General features: G+C 38.7%; 3 protein-coding genes across 3 annotated transcripts; all 3 read left to right on the forward strand.

Annotated features, from left to right (window-relative positions):
* Positions 1-620: 620 nt before the first annotated feature.
* Positions 621-3,108, forward strand: LOC122079697 (probable aquaporin NIP7-1). Its single transcript, XM_042646377.1, has 5 exons — positions 621-923; positions 1,326-1,550; positions 1,707-1,901; positions 1,983-2,044; positions 2,898-3,108. The coding sequence occupies exons 1-5, from the start codon at positions 714-716 to the stop codon at positions 3,106-3,108; spliced, it is 903 nt and encodes a 300-aa protein (XP_042502311.1). The 5' UTR covers positions 621-713.
* Positions 3,109-6,344: 3,236 nt separating this feature from the next.
* On the forward strand, positions 6,345-13,568 carry LOC122078614 (signal peptidase complex subunit 3B-like). Its single transcript, XM_042644671.1, has 6 exons — positions 6,345-6,680; positions 6,822-6,869; positions 8,789-8,851; positions 11,310-11,363; positions 12,891-12,977; positions 13,097-13,568. The coding sequence occupies exons 1-6, from the start codon at positions 6,555-6,557 to the stop codon at positions 13,220-13,222; spliced, it is 504 nt and encodes a 167-aa protein (XP_042500605.1). The 5' UTR covers positions 6,345-6,554; the 3' UTR covers positions 13,223-13,568.
* Positions 13,569-15,887: 2,319 nt separating this feature from the next.
* On the forward strand, positions 15,888-22,812 carry LOC122079935 (cation/calcium exchanger 5). The gene is made up of 3 exons (XM_042646729.1): positions 15,888-17,017; positions 19,070-19,073; positions 21,563-22,812. Exons 1-3 carry the CDS (start codon positions 15,889-15,891, stop codon positions 22,317-22,319), a joined length of 1,890 nt encoding a protein of 629 aa, XP_042502663.1. The 5' UTR covers position 15,888; the 3' UTR covers positions 22,320-22,812.
* Positions 22,813-23,746: the final 934 nt, after the last annotated feature.

Consider the following 23,746-nt stretch of genomic DNA (forward strand, 5'->3'; position numbering starts at 1 on the left):
ATTAGTTTGAGGCTCACGACTCATTGTGTGAGCTGGCATAGGAAGGAATCCCCACTCCGCCATCATAGGGATCTTTTCCCTTCAAATTTAATGCATGAATCATACTTATGGGGCTTTACCAAAAAGTCATGGGCTGGGCTTTTAGGCGGCAGGTTGGGCCAAGGCTGAGATTTTTAGATCCCATTAAGGCTAGGGCCCAGGCTGAGCTAAGGGCTGGGCTAAGGCTGAGATTTTCAGGTCTAAGTCAAGCTAGGGCTGGAGCTAAATTTTCAGGCTTTTCTCTTCTCTCTCTCTCTGGCTTTATTGGCTTTACAAGTGGTGCAATCAGTTGAGCTGTAAGCTTAGAAGCAGTTGTTGTTGGATCAGTGCTCCCCCTAAATGGCGTCAACCAAATTTACGGTATCATGTAAGTTTGATCCTAACAGCATTCAAGCTTAAACAAACCCTTACTGTTTCGATAATTGTAGGAAGGAAATGGTTTAGTACACTAGAGAAGCATGAACCCCTTCTGTACCCAGTTGGACTAACATGAAAATCGGGTGACCTTAAATACCTACCTTTGTTCTTCCCCCATTAAACAGCCAAAACTCTGTGAACCCACCATTAATCAAGCCTCATTCTCTTCTCTTCACAACTGCCAACACAGAATCATCTAACTACTACCCTTCTCTATCTGGTAATTAAGATCCTTTAAAGCATCAGTCTAAGAGGCCATGAGAAGTTTGGCTATGAAATATCCAGTATTCAAAGAACCTACTCCTTCTGAGGAAGCGTCTTCCAGCAGAGAATCCCAAGGAGATGAAGAGATCGGACCTCATAGAAACTCAATAATGAATGGAGAAGTACTAACCTTGGAAAGTGCCATTGCTACGGCCAGTCGAAGCATTACTCGTGCGAGCAATCTAACTCAGCTGGCTAGAGTGGTAAGATAATTAGATTTAGCCATTGACATGAATGAATTAAAGCTAATGTATTTCGAGTGTTGCAGGTGGTGTTGGGGATATGGTGTCTTGTATTTCATTGCTTGCATATATAAGTGGCCTTGTTCTGAAGGGCTGTCCCTAACTAGGGTGGCAGCCTCGAGAATTTTTTTTGGGCTGTCAGAGAATTTTAATAAATTATATATATAAGATTTCGCTATATATTTATATTGAGGGTTTTTTCTTTGTGTTGTAATCCTACTCTCCATTGCTACTAAAGTGAATCTTATCTCATTGGGGACATAGGCAAGCTTGCCGAACCATGTGAATCCTAGTGTGAGACTGTGTGATTGTTTGTTAATTTCCATTCTTTTTTGCATTAATTTAGGTTCTCATATTCTACAGGGGGTTGCAGAGATGGTTGGGACATCCATTTTGATGTTCAGCGTGTGTGGGATCATAGCAGTGACGCGGATCATGAGAGGTGAAGTGGGTCTCTTGGAATACGCAGCCACAGGTGGTTTGTCAATAACCGTAGTCATTTTCAGTGTAGGATCCATCTCAGGTGCCCATGTTAATCCCTCCGTCACAATAGCCTTTGCAAGCTTAGGTGCATTTCCATGGTCCAAGGTGCTGCCACCACTAACTTCTTCTATTCATCTTCATAATTTGCCCAAATCAATTCCCCACATTGGGATATGAACAATTACTACATCATTGATTTGTGGTTTAGAATCCCATGTTAGGAGGTCACCACATAAGCACTAACAAGATCATCATCTACAGGTTCCTTTGTACATATTGGCACAAATGTTAGGATCTGTCATTGGAACGTACGTGGGGAAGTCAGTATATGGCATTGACACAGAGATGATGACAACCCACCCACTTCAAGGTCGCTCCACTGCGTTCTGGGCGGAGCTCATTGCTACCTTCATCGTTGTCTTCCTAGCAGCATCACTATCTAGTCATCCCCGAGCTGTAAAACCCTAATATATATCTCTTCCTTTTCTTTTGGTATCAAATCTAAAACTAATGGCTTTTGTTACTTTTAATTTGCAGGTTTCTCATTTGGCTGGTTTTGTGGTTGGGATTGCAATTGCCCTTGCTATTTTGATAACAGGGTAAGTGTATATTACAAATTATAGATGCCTACTAAGCCAATATATTTAAATTCTCTATTTTTTTCTTTAAATAGTCAAATATATAGGAAAAAAAATTACTAGAATTTATTTTGGTGGAATAAATTTCCAAGTTTGGTATATAGAGTCTTATATTTAAAATATAAAATAAAAGGGGGAGGTTCTTTGAGATAGCTTTTATTAATTGACTAATGCTTTCTTTTCATGGATTGTATATGTGTCAATTTTTGTTTCGGTTTATTATGTATTGAATTTTTTTCCTTGTATTTTTTATAGTTCATCTATTTCAAAAAAAAGAAATATCTACTTCATGTGGCACTTTGCATATAACTAAAACTTTCTCTAGAAAAACATCAGCTTATTTTTTTCAAGGCAGGCTAATTATTTAGCATATTAGAAGGGAGTTAATGCAAGACTGCGAATCTTAGAATTTTGTTGACATACAAAATCTTCTAAAAATAAACATTTAATTGGACTCAATTTCTCTCCAGCTATGGTGAGGAGAAAATCTCTTCATCTACCCCTGTTTGTCCCTCTGATTGGATTGGAGAAGAACATTTTGTACAATAAATAATAGGGGATAGAACTTAATAATGAGAATCAAATATATGATGGGTCAAAACAATACAATTGAAGCTTAAATTTGACATGTACTGAATTGTCTATCTTTATCTATCTATACATTGATTAGAATATTGCCATGGCAGCCCTCTATGTGACTATAATTAAGATGCAATCTTGCTGAATTTGAGGAGTAGGAACATGTATAATTTCATTTTTTTTTTTTTTTTTTTTTTTGATGAACCTTACAATTATCAATTTGATGAATCATTAGGCCTGTCTCCGGAGGGTCATTGAATCCGGCCAGATCATTTGGACCTGCTCTTATTTCATGGAAGTTTGATGATATATGGTTGTATCTCTTTGCCCCAACTCTCGGAGCTGTGGCAGCAACTCTCCTCTTCCGGTTGCTTCGACTTCAACACCACCCTTCCTCCTCCTCCACTGCCCCTTCTTGTGCTCCTGCTAATCCTTCAGTTGATTAGAAGAAATCTGTTCCTAACAAGAGAATTTTTTTTTCTTTTTTTTCTTTTTAATATGATGGTCATGCTCCATTTTTGAGTTATAATTTTCAATGGCTATAGCTTGCTGGATTGAAATTGATTTCTTTCAAAATCTCCATTTATTCAAGCACCAAAGCACATCAATTTGTTGTTCGATATTATCAAAAGCTTACTTATGTGAAAGATAATTTGAATTGATCATAGTCTTCCATTAATGTGCTAGCATTGCAAGTTCAAGATCATCAACTCCACTTGTTCTGAATAAGATCAATGTAATATTACATCAATTTATTGAATTGGTAGGTGCTAAGAACTTTGAAATCTTAGTGATGACAAAGCCTTTAGGGCTTAGTATTTAACACTATCAATAATATTAAGTTGTAAGGTAAAAAGGTCCCCCACAATTGCAGAGACCTTTGTCCTCTTATATTTTTTCTAATTTTTTTCTCTCTCTTATCCTTAACCATTTGGGACCCATGTGAATTGTATCATTCCTTACCTCATCATTGGTGTGGCATGATAATTTTCCCTACATTAGTATCATGGGGAACCCTTCCACTTATGTTATTAACTAACTCCTAGAGAGGACAGACAAATGAAAATATGTCACTAGCAAAAAAAAAAAAAAATGTCACCAGTTTAATGAGCCATTTTGCAAAAATAAAGAAGAATGATACTCAGTTAGCACCTAAGTGAGACCGGCTATAGATGAGAGCAGTCCATCCTTGGAGTCAGCATTTGGGTGGGATAAGAGAAGAGTACACTGGATGCCAGGATGTTGATTATGCTTACAAACTAACATTAAATGCTGAAGACAAGCTACGTCGCCATAACACCAGAAGGACAGAAGATACAAAATAATAAATCGAATATATGTCAGAAGGTGAACAACACAACCCAGCTACGTTGGAAACGTCTTTCACATACAATAATAAGAAGGGGCAACGAGTCAGGGAAAAAGATCCTCTCCAAAACCACTGACCCTCCAATGACCCATCCAAGGACTAGGGGGGCTTGGACATGCATCCGCATATGTTAAGTTGGGTGAAACCCTCCCAGCCCTTGAATGGTTGTTGGAGGGTCATTGGAGGGTTGTTGGAAGATGCAATCGTTGAAGAGGAGTTGGATTCATGAGTCAGTGACTCATAAAAAACATGGGTGCAGTCGTGCAAATGCTATATATCAGCCCATTACATGAGGGGAACTTTCTCCCCTTTTTATTTTACTTGTCTGCATTTTCTCTCAAAACAAATGGTCCCTAAGGTACAAAATAATATTTCCTATAAAAATATGAGAGTGCATTTGTCTCCGATCCTTTTAAATTCTAAAAAAATTCATTGCATAAGAGTTAAAGAAAAAGAATATTGCCAGTCTAGTGTTTCCTACCCCTAGATACAGATTGGCTAAAAAAGATCATGTTACCTCTCGCCCTGTGTGCTGAAGATGCTCCTACTTGTTCTCTCATTGATCCTGTGTGTTGGTGTTGCTTACACTAATCTGGTGTAATTTTTTCTCACTAACAGTTATATATGGGAGTTAGGATGTAGTCCTACATCAATTATTGGGACTATGAATGTATGTTGCTATTCCATCTCCACTTAATGCCGCAATTAAAAAAACGCTTTCCTTTTTAGGTTGACCAAGAAGTGGAATCTTGTGGCCTTTATCACATAATTTAAGAATTTAACCAATATGGGCTTCCAATTGTAAAAAATTCCAATTTGTCTGTTTTCTTCGTTCTGGTTATGTAATGTACACCAAAGTGGCCAAGCACAAGCCCGGACCAGGTCGTTTGAGCTTCAAGCCCATAGGCCATGGGTGCACCACTTTGCCAGCCTCTTTGGCACCAATTACTGAAAGCTTATTGGATCTGAATCTGCCACATCTGCAACAGATAAAGTTACACATCTAAATGTATGGCACTACCGGGCTGTCAATCGGTCGGACCGGGCGGTCTCGTTCAGGCCTAGTTGGGCTTGGTGGGCCTATGTCCTCGTACCATGACCTACCTATTAGGAATGAGTCGGTCTCGATCAGTGTGGTGTCGGGCTTAATCGGATTTTGGGTTTTAATCGGACTTCTCCTAATCCGGCTAATTAGGCCTTAAATGGGGTAAGGTATCAATAAAACCTTAACCAGGTCTTAAACAGTCAATACATTTCTTAGATTTAAGATACTTTAATTTATTTAATTAAATTATCAATAATTTTGAAAAGATATTACACGTAATTACAGTCAATAATTGATAAAATATCAATATATATATCATATATTTTATTCCAAAAAAATCAAAATATTTATATAAATGTATCAGTCCGAGTTGGGCTTGTAAATGAACCGGGCTAATCAGGAAGCCCATCAGGCTTACCCCTCACACCATGTACTATCTATTTATAAATGGGCCAGACTTAGATCTGACACATTTATTAATTGGGTTGGTTCAAGTCAGGCCATAAACTTATCAGACTCAATCCGGCCTATGGTGCGGGGTTGGAATTGAACCCTGACCTCTTAACACGCAACAAAGAGTGGTTGATCCCATGACTAGGGGTGTCAATTCCTAAACCGAACCGGTAAAACCGGTCGGACCGAACCGATAACAACCCGGACCGAACCGAACCGAAGCCTTATTGGTTCGGTTCGGTTTTCAAGTATTGTAACCCCAAAACCAAACCGAACCGCACCGAAAACCGGATGAACCCGAAACCAAACCGAAACCGGCTCAAAACCCGGACCGAAACCGAAACCAAACCGGTAAGAAACCGAAACACTCCAAAATTCATTAAAAAAATTAAAATTTGAATAGTTTTGTATACATTTGTATGGAAAATCGAATTCAAACTAGACCAAAAATCAAAACCAACCCGGTTACAAATCGATTTAAGAAATCGAAGTTCAACAATTCATCATTTGGTTGTTTCCTAATGGCTTCATACCGGTTTAAAAAACCGATCCAAACCGAAATGAACCTAATAAATCCAAACCGGTACCAACCCGAACCCAAACCGCACCGAAACCGACACCGGATCGAAACCGATAAATCCTTATTGGGTCGGTTTCGGTCACTTCCAAACTCACACCGAAACCGGTGGAACCGGACCGAAACCGCACCGACCCGGACCGTTGACACCCCTACCCATGACCTTGAGGATAGAAATAAGTGTAACGCCGTAACGGGGGAAAAAAAATTAATATAATTAATAAAGAAAGAAATTTAACTCTTTTCTAACTTTCCTCCTCGTCAGTCTAAACTCAGGGAGATCGTCTGGTCGACTTCCCGAACCGTAGCCCAAGTCACGTTTCTGTTTTCCGGCGAGAAACCAGTCGAGGGACGGACGCGCACGAGGACGAGGACGAGGACGTAGACGCAGACGCAGACGCAGACGCAGACGCAGAGACAGAGAAAGAGAAGAGAGAGAGAAGGCAGAATGCATTCATTCGGTTACCGAGCGAACGCTTTGCTAACTTTTGCGGTGACAATACTGGCCGTGATTTGTGCAATGGCCTCTTTCTCTGACAATCTCAACGTCCCGTCTCCAACATCCCAAGTCCAGGTTTACATTTAACCCACCCCCCTCTCTTTCTCTATCCGTCGTCCCAACTCAGATCTACTTCCGCTTCTCTCAGTCCCGTCTCGTTTGTTCTCTTTTGAATTTAAAGGTCTTATTGAAATGAAACAAATTGATGTTTTACAGGTGCTCAACATAAATTGGTTTCAGAAGCAGCCAAACGGTAACGACGAGGTAGTTCCTCGCCCTCTCCTTTCTCTTGTTTCCTTTTTCTTTTTTAAATGAAGAAACTTCGTATGCTTTAGGAATTCGAGAGAGTATTATTAATCATGCCTAGGGTTTGCCTTGGAATATCACCATTAAGCTTTAGGGTCCTGCAAAGTCTTGTTTTTGATCGTCACCAGCATAGTTGTCATGGCGTCGCCTAGGCATCACCAAGGTGGCGATTTGGAGTCCTGGCGGAAAAAGAAGTTCATGGCAGCACTAAGATTTACGTGACTCACAAATGGCGGTCGCCATTGGCTGATAGGCGTCGTCATGGCACCACCATCGACGTCAAGTTACATCTGATTCACTAGGCGGTTGATTTTTTGTAAAATGCAGGGTGATTTTGATAGGACTATGTTGATTTTTGATGATTTGATGTTGCCTAATGTTGGTTTTATATGTTATAGGATATATATTGTAGGCTTGTAGCATGCTAAAAAACTTTAGAGAATAGGAGAAATAAAAAAGTAGCATACTAAATAACTTTAGAAAATAGAGAAAATAAAAAACAACACATGGGTGATTTGACCTCCATGGCAACGCCATAATGGGCGATTCATCGCCAAATCGATTAGCCACCCCTCCACCACCTTGGATCGATTTGACTCCGTGACAACTATGGTCATCAATACCTATTTATCAATGAGGGTAAATGGGTTTAATACTTTTTCTGGTTTTAAGGGAATTAAGTCATTCTTAGCTATAGTTTTCAGCTACTGGGCTTTGCAAATTCGCATCTTGCTGAATTTGACATGAAAATGGATGCTGATCCGCAGGGTAAATTTGAATTTGGAGTCTAGTGTGATTACCATATTTCGTAATAACTGGTTCGCTTGTGGAAGAGAAACAGTGAGAAAAAAATTCATTAATAAGGTTGCCAAAGAAGTAACCAAACCAATCACAAGTCCAGTAAAACTCAACCAAAACCACCTCCCTCCTCTGAAAGTTATCCCCACATTACAATCATACCTCTTTACTTCAAATCAACAAATACCACCCCCCCCCCATCTGGAAATATTTTTTCACTTGACCTTATTTTGCATGTAAAGGTAGAAATTCTATTAAGAAGAGGGTGGAGAAGGATATACCAAATGCCTTTTATGAGGACTCGGAACCACCAATTGCTTTATTTTCTTTCGTAGACATCTTTAACCTGGAGTTTTAATGGGCTTCTCTATCTGTGTAGTTGGTAAGGGTACAATCCATCTCCATTTGACATAATTCGGTGATGCTACTGTGGATTATTTTCTGATCATTGGTACTAGTATAGAGGCACATGGAGCTAGTTATATTAACATCATATGATCACTTATTAGATTATTGTGCCGAAATTCGAATGACCAAATCTGGCTTTAATGAACAAAAAGAACATGATAGACTACAAATGTGGTTTGATGGTACGTGATTATGGAGGCTGTCGGATGATTACGCTTTGAAATGTTCCTCAACAATATGTGTTCCTCAACAATATGTTGTTTTTGTTTTGTGGTTTGATGGTACGTGATTATGGAGTCTGCCGGATGATTACGGGCTTTGAAATGTTCCTCAAAATACAATATGTTGTTTTTGTTTGTGATTTGATGGTACATGATCATGGAGTCTGCCGGATGATTACGGGCTTTGAAATGTTCCTCAAAATACAATATGTTGTTTTTGTTTGTGGTTTGATGGTACATGATCATGGAGTTTGCCGGATAATTACGGGCTTTGAAATGTTCTCAAGATACAATATGTTGTTTTTGTTTCCTTTGTATATCATACCTTATTATTTATCCCCATATTTCAGTTCATCATGATCACTTTAACTGGTTTATCCTTGAAATTTTGTTATGTCTGCGGCTGCTTCAAGTCCAATTCATAGTCACATGATTATTTTCTTAATGCAGGTCAGCTTGACATTGAACGTATCTGCTAATTTACAATCAATGTTTACATGGAACACAAAGCAGGTTAGCTTTTAAATACAATATGTATTTTATCTTTTGGTTTGTTGATGTCTTTCTATTTGTTTGAATGTTTGTTAAGACATCTTTGCTTAGGATACTGTACTATCCCAATTGCCCGCACATTGGCCCATGCGTAGAGGTTTGTGAACCACTTTTCAATTGGTAATACTTGGGAGATCTCCATGGCGAAAAATATTTCCTGCTGAATGATGATAATCATCGGGTACTATGAGAAACACTTAATCATATATAAATATTTTCCTGGAGCTCCCACATAAAATATGATTGGTTGAATGGAAAGTTACCAATTAATCTGTGATTGCTTTGTTGACATCCTTGTTAGGAGTAGGTCCTACTTCAATGCAAGTTGAGTCACATGCACAACTTAATGGAGTATAGAGTATAGATATTCATCTGGATTTCTGAAGGAATTATTGTTACTCCTATGCATTCCTCTGTGTAGACTTTACACAGGACTAACTGAGTAGCCTAATTACCAACAGGCAAGCAAGAGAAAGATCTCCTAGCCTTTTTTATTTTACTTTGATTGTTACGTTCTCCACTAATTTAATCTTTTATTTGATGTTGTTTAGTTTGTAAGTTGGTCTGGAAGTACTTTTTGTTTCAATAAGTATTACTTGAAGGGAACTAAAGTTGCTGATCTGTTGCTGGTGCTATATTTAGGTGTCAAACTCTCTTCTGTGTTCATTTTGGTGTGCCAGAAAATAATTTTCAGTTATCTACAGAATGATCTAGACCTGATGTAGGTGCAGGGCCAGCAAAGGATCTTTGATTTACAGAAAGGCCTATCTTTTGAATTTTTTTTTTTTTTTTTCCCTCTGGCTGTAGACTGTTATTCTACATGTTGCATAGTAATGAGCTCTAAGCCCAAATATCTAGTCCCCGGGGGGGAGGGTACAGAACTTTATTTTGTTTACTTTTAGGAGTTTTAATTGGCGGGATCAGCTGGTTGTTTAGTTAGAGTTACTTCTTTTTCAAGTTTTCTGATGGGAGTCTATTTAGGAAACTGAAAGGGGCACTTGTTTTGTTTTTGGAGTTTTATAGTGGGTCAAATTAGTCCTTATAAATAGGTTGTATCCCCATACAAATCTAGGGATTAATGGGAATGGTTTCATGGAATTGTGGAGAAGAGAATGGGTCTCTTATCCTATGGTTTGATGGCAAATCTATGATCGATTTGTTGTGAACTGATGTCTCTCTCTCTCTCTCTCTCTCCTGTCTTCTTTCTTATTTCTGTGCATTTCAATTCAGTTTCTGGATTTATTCCCTTTTTTTTTTTCTTAACATTCAGATCTGGTTCCCTCAGTCTATCTGTATTATAATATTTTTTTAAAACTACTTGCTTTTTACCGTATGATTCATCGATTTTTGTCCTATTAGCCGAAGGCTTTCCTTGGCTGCTTGCATCAAGACCTCATGATTCTCATGTCATTTCAGTTGGGTCATTTGTCCCAACTCCTGACAGGGTATCAGTTTGTGAAGCAGCTTTGCTTGTGTTTGTGCATGTGCATGTGCGTGTGCATGTGTGTGGTTGCAATTTTATTTAGTCACAGTTTCTGTTAATATAGGGTTCATTGCAACTTTTTATTTGATTCAGTTTGTTTATTTCAAATGTTGTTGATGCGTTTTCTTTCTCCCCTTTGTTTTTCAGTGTGTTTATTACTCCTAGATGAACATAGATTTGCATGAGGTTGATCAATTTGCAACCTGTTGATTTCTATGCAACCCCGCTTCCTTTGGCATTCAATTCGTTATAGGGTTCTGTAGTTGTGAGTTTTAACTGTTATAGTTCATGACCCCCTCCCTCTGCCCCTTTTTTTGGGATCAGTAAGCTTTATTTAGGGAAGGATGTTAAGTGACATTTAACTAGCAATGTATGTGTTTTAGGATCATAGAATTCTGAGAGCATTCTACCAACTGTTGGTCTGTTACCAGTAACAGCCCTTTTTTTTCCCCTCCCTCTCTGTTGTAGTTGTCATCTGACTGAGAACCTCCATGTAGTCATGCTTAAGCTCATCTCCTTGTTCCGTCTCCATCTGCTACCGACAGACCTTGTTTGATTTGTCTTTTGAAGAACAAACTCTGACAGTTCTTCTTGCTAATTTCCATGTTCTGTCATGACAATTTTTACATGAAAGTTTTGTACCTTGCATGTGTTTCTTTTCTCATTGGTTGATTTTCAAACTGTTTCAGATTCTTGGATTGAGTTCGTCATTTGATTCTTCCTAATTCTGCCTTTTCCTGTGTTTGCTTATAATATTTGAAAATTACATAATTTGCTGATGAATTATTTCTTATGTACTTATTATTGGCTTGATAATCAAACCACATTGTTTTGCTGGTCAGCTGTTTGCTCTTTGTACTTTGAACACTTAATGTGGGGTGAGAAGTTCATTAAAGATTTGACCTAGAATCTGATTGGTGTTCTCTGTAACTGCAGGTCTTTGTGTTTTTAGCGGCCGAGTATGAAACCCCACAGAATGCCCTGAATCAAGTAAGCCTTGCTTCATCATACTGGATATTATCTGAACCATACTAATAACGGATTTCTAGTGACAAACTCGGACCTGCTTTGATATTTGTTTGAAAACTGTGGGAAATTAGTTCTCCTCCTTGTTCCCTTAGTTCTAGAATTTGGCTTTCATACATATTTTCTGCTGTGTATGTGTGTGTGACAGTTTTCTTTTAGTTATATGGTTGTCACTTTTTAACCAGCGTTAGTTGTTTTCCATTGTTACGGGCAACCAAATACTATGATGCAACTATGGTCTTCAGAAGCAATTAGCTTACCGTTAACTGCTGTACTCTTTCCTACCCAAGAAAAAAGTTGCTACACTGCTGGTTGTAAAGTATTGACTAAAAGAGACTCCTGGCTTTGAAATTTTGGTTGCACCATCAAAGCTGCTTTTTGGTCCATTGCTACTGTTTCATGTGGAGCCAGAAAAGCCAATAGATCTGCACTTGTTTATTGGTACATTGAAGAGAGCTGAGACAGCTAGCACCTAGCTGAATGGTTTGACTAGTGACTGCTGATCTGAATATGGCTAGCACTTGGATGATTTTGACTTGGGAGTTTTGATTGTGTTTTAGCAGACAAAGCATGTCTCTTCATTTGTGGTTGATAGCATTTGTTGAAGTTGCTGATGAACGTTGTATCCTTATTCCTTAGGATGTACAGACCTGGTATCTGAAATGTAATGATGATCACCTTTATCAAGTGGTCATTGGATCATTGCATAAATAGTTATATACACTGTTGAGCATGGCTGTCATGGCACCTAAGCGACCCAAGGCGTCGGAGGGGTGCCTAGGCATGCATGTATATAGGATCCAGATCCTCTCCAACTGCTGGGATGCCCAGCACACATCTGATGGTTAGGAGGACCTTGGGGGTGTGCCCGTGTTGGGTGTGTGCCCGGGTCCTCCCATTCGTCAGATGTGCACTGGAGGCCCAGGACAGCTGGAGAGGATCTGAATCCCTGTATATAATATAAAAATGTTAATTTTATATAATTATGCTTATATATAACATAGGCTCCATATCAATGCAATATGATATAATTATGCTAGTATTGACCTAATATGAATAATCCAACATATAGAGCATTTTCATTGAAAAACAGAACAATAACTTAAATCAACATAAGTCATGAAGTGTCAACAAGGACTGCTGTCACCTTGGTCCCAAGAAAAAGCCTAGGTGACGCCTTGTCAACTATGCTGCTGAGTGGATAATTTTTGCTGATTAATATACATGCACGAGAGATAAAACCATAGCTTTTGATGATTTCTCCCTTGTACAAAGGTTGCAAGTAGGTGGAGGTTCAAATACATAGCACTTTTCAAGAACAGGAAAGTATGCTGGCATTTAAATCATCAAGTGTAGTAAACAATTTTAATTACAAGGATAGATATTCTAGATTGATAGTGTATGGATGGGAGTACTTTTCTTCTTCAGTATTCTGCCCGAGAAACCTTGTGCCATATGTTTTTATTGAATTTTAACATTTTTATTTAACAGGTTTCACTGTGGGATGGTATTATACCATCTAAAGAGCATGCAAAGTTCTGGATTCACACAACAAACAAATATCGTTTCACTGACCAGGCAAGTCACTTGCATGAACTTCTCTCCTCATCTCCACCCACTTTCAACTGCAATGGACAGAAATTCTATGTCAGTAGCGTAGTCATTTTCTTTTCACTGAGCACAAACTGATTCTGTAGGGAAGCAATCTTAAGGGAAAAGAATTCAACTTGACACTGCACTGGCATGTCATGCCCAAGACCGGGAAGATGTTTGCTGACAAAATAGTTATGACTGGATACCGTCTGCCAGAGGAATACAGATAGTAAGGGTATTTATGTGGTTTTTGCTTCAACTTTCTCTGTTTTTCTTATATGAGGGATATAGAGTGGTTAGCTTTAAAAAGATTATAGGCGAATAGGAAAATGAAGATCGGGGAAGTTTGCAGGTCAGGGGAAGCGAGGAAAATGAAAGGATTACTATTCTGATTTTGCTTCTTACAGAACCAAGGTCTTCTGTATGATGGGGTGAGGACATGGGGAAGGGAAATTATAGATCTAACCTCTACCATCTTTATCTTTCTATTTAAGTGACATTAGAGTCAGTTGACTGCATTGCACTGGTATTGAAGAATTAACTTACACAAGCGAAATATGGATATCTTTTCCTTCATTCTTTGTGCTTGTTTGTTTGTTTGTTTGTTTAAATAGATTTTTCTTCAGCTTATCGGAATTCCATTTTAAACAAAATTGGAATTAATGGCAGATGGGCCTGATATGATGGAGCCTATCATTTGGTAGAAGAAATCTATACTAGAGCTGTGTTTGGTATGCATTCTTGGAATAGATTCTGGGTCTGGAACGCATTCTGAAACCCGATTTTCTTTATTTTCTCGCTTCAAAATGCATTGTAGACCAAGGAACAAGGTATCATTTTGGATATATTTTTTTTTTTTAAATCAGTTTTTAAAAGACTTTTTTACCCTTAAAACGTACCAGTGGAACAGTATTGGGTCGTCTCAACCATTACCAATCCGATCTGAGCAATTCTGACCGATTTGATTCAATTTTAAAAAAAATGTATTTGATCTAGAATCTCTACCAGGAATGCATATTAAACACAACCTAGATGTACCATATGGTTGAGTTGTACCACCAATATTGAAATGGGACATATCCCGCCAAACACAATCTAAGCAAGTTTTGTGAATTGATCGTTGCTAATTTTGATTTGACTCCGATCCAAATTAGGAAGAATCCGCCAGAACCGGTAAAGGATTTACAAACGACCAAAACCCTAAGAATCCTAATTTGAGTCGGGATCCCAATTGAGATCAGTTGCAGGCACAATCTTGCTGATCCTCAAACCCTGGCCCAAGTGGTACCTAGGAGAGGGTATCCCTAAGGGTCCATTTGTTTAACGGGGAGTCCGTGGTTGGATTGTTGTGGAGCTGGGACCCTCATGGTAATGGGGTAATTGGCAGGAAAGTAAAGTGAATTTCCACCACTTTATCATCACTTCACTATTCCACCAATGTGTTTGGTCATTCTACCTGAGGGGAGGTTCCAGGGACTGAAAAGAGCAAAGAGAGAGAGAGAGAAGCTTGTATCATGGATGGGAACCAAAGCAGAGGAGGTGAAGAGGTGCCAGAGCGCACAGTTAGTAATTGGTATTCTTGGAGTTGGTTGCGAGACCATAGCTTCACCGTCCCTCTCGATTACTCCCATCAATTGTCACAAATCCCATAAGATCATCTTCTTCGTCTTTTTTTTTTTTTTTTTAATCTTGTAGTCCAAGCCATAAGAGGCCAAGGGGCATGCAGGTAGAGAGATTGGTTTGTGAGTGGCTAGGATGTGTTTGGTTACATAATTCGTTGGAGTTTTATTTCGGATTTGGCAATGAGTCCATAGAAAGTGTTTCTGTTGAATCGTATTTGTTTTTAAGATTTTTCAGAAAATTGTTCGGTTACCCAACCTGATTTTTGTGATTCTTTCGAATCACCACTTGACATGGACTATTTATATGAGGGCTAGGATTATGTGTGTTAAATATGAGTTTTGCTATTTACCTTAGTTCTCATATGAACCACATTTAACTTTACAAGGTGTTTCAAACCAATTAGCATTTTAAGTAGAACCAACTCAAAAATCAACCAAATAATTTAAAAAAAAGAGACTCGCATTTTACTATAAAGACTTTCTAACGAATTATGTAACCAAAAACATCCTTAGCCCACCTATCAAACGATTGCAGAGAGGGTGTTGCAGAGATGGGTTTCAAATGGAGGTTGGGCGGAGGTTCAAACCGATGGGTGCAATGGCAGGGTAGTGGTTGAGCAGAGGTGGGTGCAAGCAACGGTTGGGCACATGGGTTTTCTTGGGTGAGTGATCGATGAGAAATTTACACATTTAGTTCACGGGAATTTGATTTCCGGTTCATGGTGAACTGGATTCCTTTGTCTACTACATGATAGTAGGTTATATGATTTCTCTTCTCTAAAATTGAGTTTATCAAATTAAGTATGCGGTGCTTATTCTCTACTCAAGGGTCTACTATTGATATTGTGGTGGAGGAGCTTCAAGCAATATGCAGGCAGGGTGATGCACAATGAAGCAGTGTTCTCGCACCATCTCCCGATTGTTTTCCTTTGTATTTACCAACATAGTCCCATCAAATTGACAAGACTTTGCGAAAGGTTGGGTTGAGAGAAATCACCAACTACATTGGCCTACAGGAGTTGCATAGTTTTTTTGTTGTTTAAACAAAATCTCACCCCTTGATTATCAAACACCCTCGAATCCAATAGGGTGGAATAGTTCGTACAACTAACTCATCTTGAGTCCCACCTAAGAAAAACCCTTAAAACAAACGGAGCCTAAAATTCTGAGACCACAACACTAATGTGAAAACCAATGAAAATATTAATACAAGCATCAACAAGAATACGATATTCGACTTTCATGAGGGGCAGTCATTTCAACCCCCACTGTGTATGAACGTGAGGGCCACGCGGTTTGTTAGGCTTCTTACCCTTCTTTCAAGATGGGGTTTGAAGTCAAAGTCCTTGCAGGGGATTTTTTTCCCTCAACTCACCCCTCACTCCTCACTGGAGACTTCGGAGTTGGGAGAAGGAACCCATGATCTATTCGACCCTAAGTACTCACTGACACACTCCACGATCAAGGGTCCCCGTTGGGATGGCATGGCCTTCTCTTCCTCCATCAAAACCTTTGCTACCTCACTAGCCCTTCTCTCCACTCTCCTCTTCTTCCTCGTCTTCTCTCATTCTTCCCCACCGAAACCCAGTCATCCCCTCTCAACCTCAATTCTCTCCCGGAGGTTCCTCCTCAACAACACTTCGTTTCCTCCTCCTTGCTCATCCATACTTCAAATACCATCTCAGCAACGCTGCTCCTTCTCCATCTCACACTGTGGTGGAGACTCCAATGGCCTCTTCAACTACTCCTCTCTCCATTTCTGCTTCTTCCGCGAAAACTCCTTCCTCTCAATCTCTTCGCTTTCTCTTATTATCCTCTTGCAGTTCTATATCCTGGTCAGGACGGCGCAGGATCGATTCTCCGTCGTCGTTACGAAGTTAGCGATCCATCTAAATCTTTCACCTAGTATGGGCGCCGTGACCCTCCTTGCCCTTGGCAACGGTGCTCCTGATGTGTTCGCATCTGTAGCTGCGGTGCGCGGTGGACACCCGAGGACTGGTCTTGGCGCAATTCTTTCTGCCGGAACTTTTGTATCGGCCTTCGTTGTTGGTTTTGTTGCGATTTACGCTGCGCCTTTTTCCGTCGACCCGGCACCTTTCGTGAGGGATGTTCTATTTTATTTGATTGCGGCGCTATCCTTGTTCTCTGTATATCTCAGTGCGGAGATATTCCTTTGGCAGGCAATTGGGTTCGTTGGGTTTTATGTGTTTTTTGTTGCTTTCGTGTTTTGGATGGATCTGCGAGTGGAAGCAAGGGGGAAGGATGATGAAGCTGCAATGGTGTTTGGGGAAGTCCGGAAGGGTTCGACGTCGAAGGTATCGGATTGCGAGAACGGTGAAGGGATGGGAATTTTGGAGGAACAAAAGACGGGGTCCGGATGTTCTGAAACTCTTGGGAAGGTATGTCTGAGATCAAAGTCATTGTGAATCAAGTTTGGTGTTATATCAATTTTATGTGCTCTTGATGTTCTCCCCTATTAATACTATATTTTTGTATTGTGTTCTTGTGGGGTATATTTTTGTATTGTGTTCTTGTGGGGTATATTTTTGTATTGTGTTCTTGTGGGGTGGGTGGATCTTGGATTTTCCATCCTTGTCTGCTCATTCCTGCCATTTCTTTGGTCCATTTAGAGGGTGAGCAACCCCAAGGACTGAGACAGTCCTCCCACCCTCAACTATCCATTCGATCCATTCATCAGATTGAAGCCTCTAAAGTGCCAATAACATCAGCCATCAACAGAAGCCAGGAGCCCCTTTCTTGCAGGAATCGATTAAGGGATTCAGGTTTTTCATACCTTAATCGACATTGGCTGTTTCTCCCTCTTCGGAAGTCTGATTGCAAGGCCCTTTGGAGGTTTTGATCACATCCACAAGAGGACCAATCGATCCCAGTTTGGAGGCCATCTGACTAGACGAGAATAATTTCTAATGCCGCAATGAAATGTTGGCATGGACCTCAGTGATACAGTGTATAAACTCATCTGCTTCAATACTAATGTATATGCTGAGGCAAAAGGGGAACAAGATCGATAGGGTACCTTGGTTTAACTCCGAAACTGTCTCCAGTGGAGTACGACCCATTGAGTTCACCTGTACACTGAACTCAACGCAACTCAGCCTTATCCCAACTAAATGAGGTCAGCAACATGGGTCTTTTTTCTTCCAATCAGCTCTATTCAAAGTCATACTTGTTACTAGTCCTAAGCTATGTGTGTCTTTCCTCATCACTTTTCCTAGAGCCATTTTAGGCTTACTCCTGCCCTTCTAGCTCCGTCAATCTAAATTAAATCACCCCTCTATACTATAGCATTCAAAAGCCTCCATAGCACATGTCCATGCCACCTCAAGCAACTTTCTTGCAACTTATCATGTATCGAAATTAATCCTAAATTAGCTTTAATTTGTTCATTTCTTATTTTATCCTTTATATTTTTACCACTCATCCATCTCAACATCCTCATTTAAGCTACACTAAGTTTATCTATATTTTGTTTCTTCATTACCCAACATTCAGCTCCATACATCATTATTGTTTGCATAAATGTCATATAAAAATTTCCTTTGGGTTTTAATGGAATATGTCAATCACACGACACTTCAGATGCACCCTTCGACTTCATCAATCATATTGTAATCCTTTGTGTTTCATTATCCTCTATATCTACTTTCTAGATATCTAAAATTTTCACTTTGCAGTTACTCTCCATCCTTAATTTTCATCACCTCACTTTTACCTCTATTGTTACTAAAATTGCACACCATATACCCTAATTTTATTATAATTTTCTTAAAACCTCTTGATTCTAAGGTTGATCTCCATAATTCCAATTCCAACTTAACATTTATCCCTACTTTTTTGTTTCATCCACCAAAACTATATTGTCAGTGAAAAGCATATGCCTAAGGATCTGATTCTAAATGTCTTTAGTCAACTCATCTATGTTAGTGCGAACAAGTATATGCTTAAAGCTGATCCTTGATGTAATCCATTTGTAATTGGCAATTCATTACCCTACCTTCCCAATAGTTCTTACGCTAGTCACCACCCCGTTATACACATCCTTAACTATTTCCACTTATTTACTTGAGACACTTCTCTAATACTTGCCAAATTAACTTTATAGGGACTCTATCATAAGCTTTTTCTAAGTTAATAAAGACGATATGGAAATCCATTTTACATTCTCTAAATCTTTCCATTAGTTGCCTAAGCAGATAAATAGCTTTTGTGGTTGATCTTTCTATAGATAGGTTTCAATTACTCTCCCATAATTTGATAATATACAGTGATTTGGTTTTTCTTTTCTTTTGTGTTTCTATAGCAGAGATAGTCGCACATAATTACAATTCACGACCATATTATTAGAAGCTTGTGGTAAGAATGGGTTTTGACCAATACCAATAATGTGGGACCATTAACATGGTTTAAACTAATTTGAAGTCTAGGTGCGTGCAGCAAGGCATTCCTCTAGTTTTTATATCTTTGAATATCACATTTATTTTTAAAAATTGGAACTACAATGCTTCTCCTCCATTCATTTGGCACTTTTCTTGTGCTTATAATCTTATTAAACAACTTGGTTGGCAAAGTATTCCAAAAATTCCTAACCTCTTCCACACCTCTATTGGAACACCATATGGACCTATTGACTTCCCTATTTCCATCTCTTTAAAGCTTACTTTTTTTTCAGACGCCCTAGTTTTTCGTAAATATCTAATACTTGTCTTACCTAGAAAAAGAAAGTCTAAGACTTATGGTTTCTTGATGGTTTTGCAGCCTTCTAAAACACTATTGTTTGTATTAATTTCATTTAGTAAGTTGTAGAAATAGTTTTTCTATCTCTCTTTGATATCCTTGTTACTTATTAATACTTCATCATATTCACTTTTAATGCATCTTATATGATTTGAATCTCTACTCTTCCTTTCCCTCATATTAGTTAATTGATAGATAACTTTTCCCCGTTTGTGCTCTAATTGTTATAAATATCCTCATATTTCTAAGTCCTAGTTTTTAACTATCTTAGCTTCATTTCTAGCAAATTTATATATTTTTTAATTCTCTTCATCCTTAGTTCATTACTAAGTTTAAAAATTAGATTTCTTAGCCTTAATGGCTGCTTGACAACATCGTCTCACCACCAAGTTTCCCTAAATGATTGTCATTTTCCTTTACATTTGCCTAGAACGTCTTTAGCTACATTCTTAATATAAGTAGTCATTTCGTTCCACATCATATTAGTGTCTCCATCGCTGAAGTCCCTCGTTTTACTAATTCATCAAGAAATGTTTTCAAGTTTTCTCCTATAAAGCTCCAACATTTTATCCTAGGGAAAATAATCTCACTTTTCTTACGATTCATCATTTTAAAGCACATATTTATGACCACTAATCTATATTGCGTGCTTAAGCTCTCTCATTGCATAACCTTACAATCTTACATGGTAACCTATTGGTCCTTCTAGTTAGAAAGAAATCTATTTGCCTACTATTTTGCCCACTTTCGAAAGTTATTAAATGTTCTTCTCACCTTTCAAAGCATGTGTTTGCTATTGATAAATCATAAGCCACAATGAATTCTAAAGCTGAAGTCCTCTCATTCCTTTCTCCAAAACCATTTCCTCCATGAACTCTTTGATAACCTCTACAATCTCTTCGAATATGTCCATTTAGATCTTCCCCCATAATAATCTATTTTTTAATATTTTCTTTCAATCCTATTTGGGGTGCCAAAAAGCACTAACTATTGATTACCTCTTTTTCTAACACAAATTTGATAGATATTATTCTATCTCCATATCTTTTAACATCCACAACATCATTTTTAAAATTTTTATCTACTACTATTCCCACCCCGCATTTTTTTTTTTTAATCCCCAGTATGCCAAAGGTTATAGTCATCTAATTCCTTGGCTTTTTACTCTTCTACCTAGTCTCCTGTATCCAAGCTATGTTAATTATTCTTCGTTTCATTATATCTATCAACTTCAAACTCTTTAATATTAATTTTCCTATGTTCCACGATCGTAATCTAATCCATCGCTTTTAGACATGTAGCTTACTGTACTAGTTAATTCTTTTTAATTATTGATGACGACTCCAACTGATGACTGGTGAGCTAAAGAGAAAATGCCCAAATACTCCTTGGTCAGAGATTCAGAATATACAATATATGTTCCTGTCAATCCTTGGTTGTATTGGTGCAGGTAAGAAGTGACCAAACGAACTGAAACTGACAGTTTAGTGATTGGGTTGATTTCAGATTACATAGCAGTTGTTCTTTGATGAAGTGTTGGTCAGTCATGCCATGGATTGCCACCCTTATGCGTGACCATTCTGCAAGGTTCTCCTGGTCTTACTGATACTCTGGGGCCTTGACAACCACCCATCTTTTGCGGTGATGAACTCAAATTAGATTACTGATCATAGGGAGTCACCTAATTATTACCACCATTATGGTCATGGCTTTTGAGCTGAAACTGGACTGTAGGATATGGTGGGGTGGGGGGTGGGGGAAGGAATCAGATCCTCTGGACGCTCCTGAGCCCAAAATCGTCTTTCTCATCATAAAAGCATGAGACTGCTTGCTTGGACATACTTGGGTTCTGAGGCACCAAAGCATGATGATGTTTGTTTTCAAGTCAGATCCTCTGCATGTGGGATGAATTTACTCAACTTTGTTCATCACAATGCAGTAATGATCTCAAGTTGGAATGTCGGTTATTGATATTTGCTAGCAGAAATAACAATCTCAAAATTGTGCTATTGACTACTAACCTAATTGTGTCATTGTCTTGAACTGTTTTTCTCTTGAGTAGGAGATTGTTTGATATATGTAAGGTTGGACTAATAATGGTCTTTGGTATTGTTTGATATATGTAAGGTTGGACTAATAATGGTCTTTGGTATATGTTATGCCTGAGATGGTAAAGACCGGCCTTACTCTGTAAATGTGGGAAATTCCAGTCTCAGTTCTTCTTAAACTCACAATTCCACAGCCAGAACTCTCAGAGTGGAGTCGGTTCTACATTTCAGCGAACATTGCTCTGTGCCCCTTAGCCATCTTATATACATGCAGTTCATTCATCCCACTTAACCACAAAATTGTATTTCTCCTACCGTACAACCATTTTCCTCTCTGGTCTGTTGTACTCTTCTCTAGCTCTTCTCTTGCACTACTGCATTATGCGTTGGAAAAGGAACCCCCAAAAGCTGAGCAGATGCCAGTGATAATAATTTCTTTTATGATGAGCGTATTTTGGATATCCACTGTAGCAGGGGAACTCCTCGATTGTCTGGCAGCAGTGGGGACCATTCTTGAATTGCCTCCAACACTTCTTGGGCTGACGGTACTTGCTTGGGGAAATTCAGTGGGAGACCTTGTTGCCGATGTGGCGGTTGCAAGGGCAGGCCAGCCGGCAATGGCAATGGCCGGGTGCTTTGCAGGGCCCATGTTCAACATGCTTGTTGGATTGGGTACAGCACTGGTGATGCAAACAATGGATATCTATCCAACGGCATATGAGCTCCGGTTCCACGTGAGTATTGTGATCGCATTCGTGTTTTTGCTGTTGAGCCTAATGGGGTCCCTGTTTGTGGTGACTTTCTTCAGGTTCCGGGTGCCAAGATTCTGGGGATTCTTCCTTGTTGGACTGTACTGTCTTTTCATTATGGTTAGCTTAATAATTGCTAAGATTACAGGATGAGTTCTGCGAAGGCATTTACAGTGACCAGTACATTGAAACTAGAAATGATGATACACACAATTGAGTTGGCATTAATAACATAGCCTCAAGAAACTGAGTAAGATATGGATGCTGGCTAAAGATCCATCGCTACCGCCAATTAGATATGATGCACTCGATCAAGTTGCCATAAACCCATAGCCTCAGGAAACTAAAGTTACAGATGCATGCTGGAGAGCTAGCGGACATTGTTGCATCTATGAGCTGAAGGTTTTTGTCTATGATACATGGATGCGCAGCTGAAGTGGGAAATCTCTGCAAATCATGGAATTGTATGTGGGTTGCATCTCTCTGGGATCAGTTGTGTTACTCTTCTCTGTCAACCATTACTTAGATTTTTTTTTTTTTTTGTTTCTAACTGATAGTCAAGCGAGAATAGATTGATTCTTTACAATATGTAATGCAAAAACATTTTATTGGTTCTCAAGATATAATGAATATGGTATTGACTTTACTCTTGGAATAGAAGAATGTATTAAACGTGGGCATGTCTCTGCAGATTAATTATGGGAAGGAACCTATTCTTGGTCCATTGAGCATCATTCAAATTACATTGCCTGCAAAATTTGTTCAGAATCCATGGCTTTTTTTCTTTTGTTGGTAAAATTCTGATTCCATGGCCGGCATAACTTGTGGATTTAAAATGACTGATGACTTGTCAGAAACTTGGGTCTGCAGGTCAATCATCCACAAAGTCTAGACACTGGCTGCGTTTGGTGATCATCTATTAAAATGTTTTTGGCGTTTTTGGTTTTATGGGAACATAAAAACAAAATCTTCTGTTTGGTGGAGGTAGTTCATATTTTCGTTTTAGTGAAACGAATTGGACTGTTGGATAATTATGATTATTATTATTTTATTTTATTTTATTTTATTATTATTATTTTTTATGGGAGGGCGAGGGTTTCAAAGTAAAGTGGTTCTAACTTTACTTTGTAACGTTATAACCTTGAGAAAATGTATTCATCATCTTTACAAGCCTTATGAGAAAAATGTATTCATCACCTCTTGTTTTCTTAGACTTGAATATTTTTTTATGACGAAGCACTTGAAATTATGAAGGTGGTCTATTTGAATAGCCACTATCATTTGGGGTGGATTTGAAGTCACTGTGATAATTGGCACAGTTCAATTCACAGTTGCATTTGGTCTTATTGCCTGTTTCTAAAATCATTTGTGAAATAGATTTACCAAACACCATCCTTAGATAGAAAATCGTTTCTAGTTTTGACACAAAATGTCCAAAAATGCAGCCTCATATTAAGATTTCCTTGCCCCAACAGAGAATAAGATGATAAATGCCCTTAGCACGGCCATACATAACATAGAAATCACACTTGGAAAGGGTGGACAATTAGCTAGAGCAGCAGGTGCTGTAGCAAAACTGA

The sequence above is a fragment of the Macadamia integrifolia genome, chromosome 5 (assembly GCF_013358625.1).
Source record: "Macadamia integrifolia cultivar HAES 741 chromosome 5, SCU_Mint_v3, whole genome shotgun sequence".
NCBI classification, from domain to species: domain Eukaryota; kingdom Viridiplantae; phylum Streptophyta; class Magnoliopsida; order Proteales; family Proteaceae; genus Macadamia; species Macadamia integrifolia.

Bases quoted from the DNA above. Each gene is read 5' to 3' on its own strand.
- LOC122079697 (XM_042646377.1), top strand. From the start codon at position 714: ATGAGAAGTTTGGCTATGAAATATCCAGTATTCAAAGAACCTACTCCT. The intron at 1,902-1,982 runs GTAAAACCCTAA...TTTAATTTGCAG, and splicing joins TATCTAGTCATCCCCGAGCT to GTTTCTCATTTGGCTGGTTT. The intron at 2,045-2,897 runs GTAAGTGTATAT...ATGAATCATTAG, and splicing joins CTTGCTATTTTGATAACAGG to GCCTGTCTCCGGAGGGTCAT.
- LOC122079935 (XM_042646729.1), top strand. From the start codon at position 15,889: ATGAACGTGAGGGCCACGCGGTTTGTTAGGCTTCTTACCCTTCTTTCA.
- LOC122078614 (XM_042644671.1), top strand. From the start codon at position 6,555: ATGCATTCATTCGGTTACCGAGCGAACGCTTTGCTAACTTTTGCGGTG. The intron at 6,681-6,821 runs GTTTACATTTAA...GATGTTTTACAG, and splicing joins CTCCAACATCCCAAGTCCAG to GTGCTCAACATAAATTGGTT. The intron at 11,364-12,890 runs GTAAGCCTTGCT...TTTATTTAACAG, and splicing joins CACAGAATGCCCTGAATCAA to GTTTCACTGTGGGATGGTAT.